The 4,339-nt window shown below is 33.4% G+C and overlaps 1 protein-coding gene across 13 annotated transcripts; it reads right to left on the bottom strand.

The window, feature by feature from the left end:
* On the bottom strand, nt 1-3,779 carry LOC141706156 (cysteine synthase-like). Of its 13 annotated transcripts, none has more exons than XM_074508962.1 (9): nt 3,524-3,779; nt 3,415-3,477; nt 2,323-2,394; nt 2,129-2,216; nt 1,881-2,005; nt 1,048-1,127; nt 744-809; nt 582-646; nt 1-197 (listed from the first exon to the last, which is right to left on the bottom strand). In XM_074508962.1, exons 5-9 carry the CDS (start codon nt 1,939-1,941, stop codon nt 77-79), a joined length of 393 nt encoding a protein of 130 aa, XP_074365063.1. In that variant the 5' UTR covers nt 1,942-2,005; nt 2,129-2,216; nt 2,323-2,394; nt 3,415-3,477; nt 3,524-3,779; the 3' UTR covers nt 1-76. The 13 variants fall into 13 exon arrangements, with proteins under 13 accessions (XP_074365063.1, XP_074365073.1, XP_074365074.1 ...); XM_074508972.1 differs by having other exon boundaries at nt 1-150; XM_074508973.1 differs by having other exon boundaries at nt 1-147.
* Between the last annotated feature and the right edge of the window lie 560 nt (nt 3,780-4,339).

Raw genomic sequence — 4,339 nt, 5'->3', positions numbered from 1 at the left:
TTCAACCAAATATTTCTATATCTACATCTACATCAACATCAAAAACTATCTACTTACAATCACATTCCTAACCTATCTAGCTCACTAAAGCCGCATTTCCCAAGCAATTATCCCCGGATGGATATGCTGCTGAACCAGAAATAATACCTGCTGAAGCAAAATTGGTAGCATCACGTACAGCTCCCTCTTGAGATTGTCTTTATAATCAATAAAGTACAGACATGAAGTGAATGATGATAAGAGACAAGTATATGAAAATATTACAAATTATTTACTTCACAAATGTCGGACATAAATTTAGAAGCTAAGTCTGGTATTAGTCACTGACCACATACGAACCACATACGAATACATGATTGGTTGCTTTAGCTAGTTTCTTGTTTATAGATAATTTCCTAAATGTTAAATCTTAAACACTACCGAACTGTCAACTTAACTGTTTATAGGATACATTAAAAATGATTTAGTACCAGCATTCTTGCAGATGGATGATGACAAGCTAATTTCCCAAATATAGTTGTTTGGTGTTCATAATAAAAACAAACAAACTTGCAAATATCAATTTTCCTGCACTTTCTTACCTCTTTGCGATTTTAATAGCAGCTACAGCTGAAGCACCAGATGATATTCCCACCTGTAAAAGATACTTAACAAACAGATGCAGATAAACTGAGCAGAGCATCATAAGGCAACATAGAATTCCGAAAGAGATCCATTTTGAGTATAAAAATGGTTAAACTTACCGGCAATCTTTCTTTTATGGCAAGAAGTTTTGCAGTTTCTATGGCTTCATCTTCATCACTTAACACCTGTTAAATGACATGAACAGCATTACATATTGAGTAGAAAGTATGTATTGCTATTAAAATGTCTATATAATAAGAATAATATACTGTCCATTTGTTCATTGAACTATTCTATTGTTGTATCCAAAAAGGCATCCATTTCCTTTCAGAAAGAGGCTCAGAGCATATGACATGGTAGAATGTGATGACAGATAAACTGAATGAAACTTACAGAGGGAGCACAATAATTTCCTGGTCTTACCTGAACAACTTCATTAATAATGCCGACGTTCAGTACTCCAGGAATAAAACCAGCTCCAATTCCCTGGATCTTATGCGGACCTTAGGCATTAGAAGATGTATGTATTAGGTATATTTAGTAATAAATAACTTTTATGGAGAAATAAGGTCATCATCCTAATGAGAATAATAGTATGTATATTGGATCCATATTTTGAATGGAAGCAATTTTGATCAGTATTTAATGAATTCTATCTACAGTTGCAGCCATATACATACTTAATCATAAGCTCCGAAGAACTGAATTATATATGTGGAATATCATAAATATTTGAATATTGGGACAACTTAATATTCAACTTCAAGGAGTATTACAAGAGAAATATATTTTTACTCTAGTAAACAGCTCTATTTCGTTAAACTAGATCATATGAGTTTTGACATAAAAGATGTCATTCACTGTGTAACCTTTTTCAAGCGGAGCATCAATTTCGTGCAGTTTATTATTATTTTCCCCTTGTAACTGCTTGTAATTTGGCATATTAACATTGTCAAATACTTGTGACCTTGATCTTTACACTTCTAAACCAGGAAGGAGTAGATAGTTATAGGATTATGCAGTTAATGAATAGAAATGTGAAATATTTATATTATACAAGATCTGCCATCCAATTATTACCGGGCTTTCCTCCTGATAGTATATCACTCTCATCAGGTTCAACACCATAGAGCTGATATTGTAATAGAAAAAAGAGAATTTAAAGGGGAATGCAACTTTTCAGTCTCTAACAAATGTTGAATAGTACATATAGTGGAGGTTAAATCACACATAATCTGGCATTAATATGTTGTGACCTGCTATATAAAGTCCAACATCATACTCCTGTACAAAAGAGTGTGGCTCATTGAACGTCATCCATTGCTTCACTCTATCACCAAACTTCTGGAAGCAGGTCTCGGCATATGTGGTGAAGTCATCTCTACAAATAATCAATGATACATTTTGATTGAATCAGGCAATATATGTAGTTTTGTTCATAAAGTTTCACAGTAGGAGACTATAAGTAATATAAGTATATAACTAGAGTATGAAGATTGTTTACATTATCTGGAAGCTAAGCCATCCATGGTATATGTCTTCTAGTGCTTGAGGTAAATCCCAATGGTATAGGGTGACATAAGGTTCAATTCCTGTAAATTATTTTTCATTAATTTAGTCTCTTGGGTTTAGGAACCATTAAACTTTAACTTCTGATCTTTTATTTCTACATAATATGTCGTTCTCATTCAAGAGTACCATTAGATGGCAATGCATTAATCAAGTTATTGTAATGATCGACTTCAGCCTGATTAAGATGTCCACTTCCATCTAACAAAATAAACACAAAAAAATTATTGTGTTACCACCAATTACTAACCGGGGAAAATTCTAGATCAAGCAATTGAAAATCGGTAAGCATCCATACCCATATCTTTCATAAGTTTAATATTATCCTGCTTAAAGAATCAGCTTTCTTGGTACTATATATTCAGTGCTGCTCAAATTACTAGGATGGGAAGACTTACATCAATGTAATGATATTGATCCACAACAACATCAGCATTACTAGAATCAACATTTGTTCATGTAATTTCACATACTCTTTTATGTGAGCCCTTAATTTTTAATAAAAAAATGATAATAAGGTTGTTTGTATCAGGATTTTTTCCATAAGCTGTTTATGAGACCCTGCTAACATCAGCTTATGACGGTTCTTATACTTAAGGTCGCTATTACCAAATAGGAGCTTAAGCTATATAAGTTTTCATTAGAACTTCGCGGGGCAGTTATATGAAACATTATTTAAAGTATATGTAACTCTTATAATACATATTATATCAATAGTTTACTACAGTTAATATAAAAACCAAGTTTACGAGATGAATGTGCAAATTTGTCACAGACGGTTTGTCCCCTTCCATCCTCCTTTACTGCTCCTTTATATTGTAATTAAATGGGTCAAAACAGTAAGAGACAATCTTTTTTTAGAGTTGGACAGATACATTAATGGTACTCATGAGTACAAAACATTTGGACAGAAACATCCCTATGCTGCCAATATTGCTTCTGATCTTGTTTGGATGTCACCTACATAACATTTTAGATTCTATCAAGCTCAACCTCTGTTGTGCTGCCCTATTCAAAAATGGGGAAATAAGGAGAGGAAAAATAAGACGAATACGGTTCAATTTCAATTCAGACCTCCATTCCACAGTGAACATTACAACACTAGCAGTAACAATAACAAGGCCACCAGTACAGCTTATATAGATCTGTAAACCCAACTTCTTTTAAGATTAACAATATATACACCAACTTTTAATCGAGTAGATTAGAAGTTAATCTTACCTAATCAAGCAAACCCAACTTCTTTCAACACTAACAAAGCTCCGGAGACCTGTAAACAAAACTCTATTAAAATAAAAACATATTGAAAATAAATTCGAAATAAACTTACTTTTCTCACAATAATCGAGTAGACCCAACTTCTTTCAAGATTATTTAGCACCAATCGAGCTCGATTTAGGAATTAATCAAGTTTAATTAAAGGTTTGTATGGATAATGGTATGATTAGGTTTAGAGAGAGTGATTGAGAAGAGAGACAGTGAGAGATCAGAGAGAAGAGAGACTGAGAGAATGAGAGACGAGACAGTGAGAGAAGAGAGAATGGGAGAGAGAGAGGAGAGAATGAGAGAGAGAGAAGAGAGAATGAGAGAGGGGGAAACAATTTTGGTTAAGGGGGGAAAAACTGAGAATCAAATTATTGATTAAGGGGGAATTTTTTGGTGTATTAACGGGAGAAAGAAAGAAGTGGGCCTTTTTATTTTTTTTTAAAAACGAGTATAGACATCGGTTGATTAAGAGACCGATGTCTTACAACATCTTTAACATCGGTTTTGAAGCGACCGATGTTAAAACTGGTTTTAAATCGGTGACATTTCTAACCGATGTTAAAAGGGTGATGTCATAGGCACTATTTCTAGTAGTGAGAATAAGTTCACCCAAACAATCGACGATTTAACCGGAAAATTCGATCGAAGTTCCGCCGCCAGCGAACTCCGATTTTCCAATCGCAGCCTTCCAGGAATCGTATGTTAACTAGCTATATTCCAATCGAATCGTTTTTCAATGATCTACAAGATGATACAATTAATTTTAACTTATAACTGCTAACAAAGAAAAGCCTAAATTTCAATTAAGAACATTCAAACACATAAACCCTAATTTTTAATTTCGAGAATCAAACTCAGTTATATAATATACCAAAATTAT

Source organism: Apium graveolens, chromosome 2 (assembly GCF_009905375.1).
Source record: "Apium graveolens cultivar Ventura chromosome 2, ASM990537v1, whole genome shotgun sequence".
Taxonomy (NCBI): Eukaryota; Viridiplantae; Streptophyta; class Magnoliopsida; order Apiales; family Apiaceae; genus Apium; species Apium graveolens.
The sequence above is the reverse complement of the archived record's forward strand: the minus strand, read 5'-3'. Positions and strand labels throughout refer to the sequence as shown.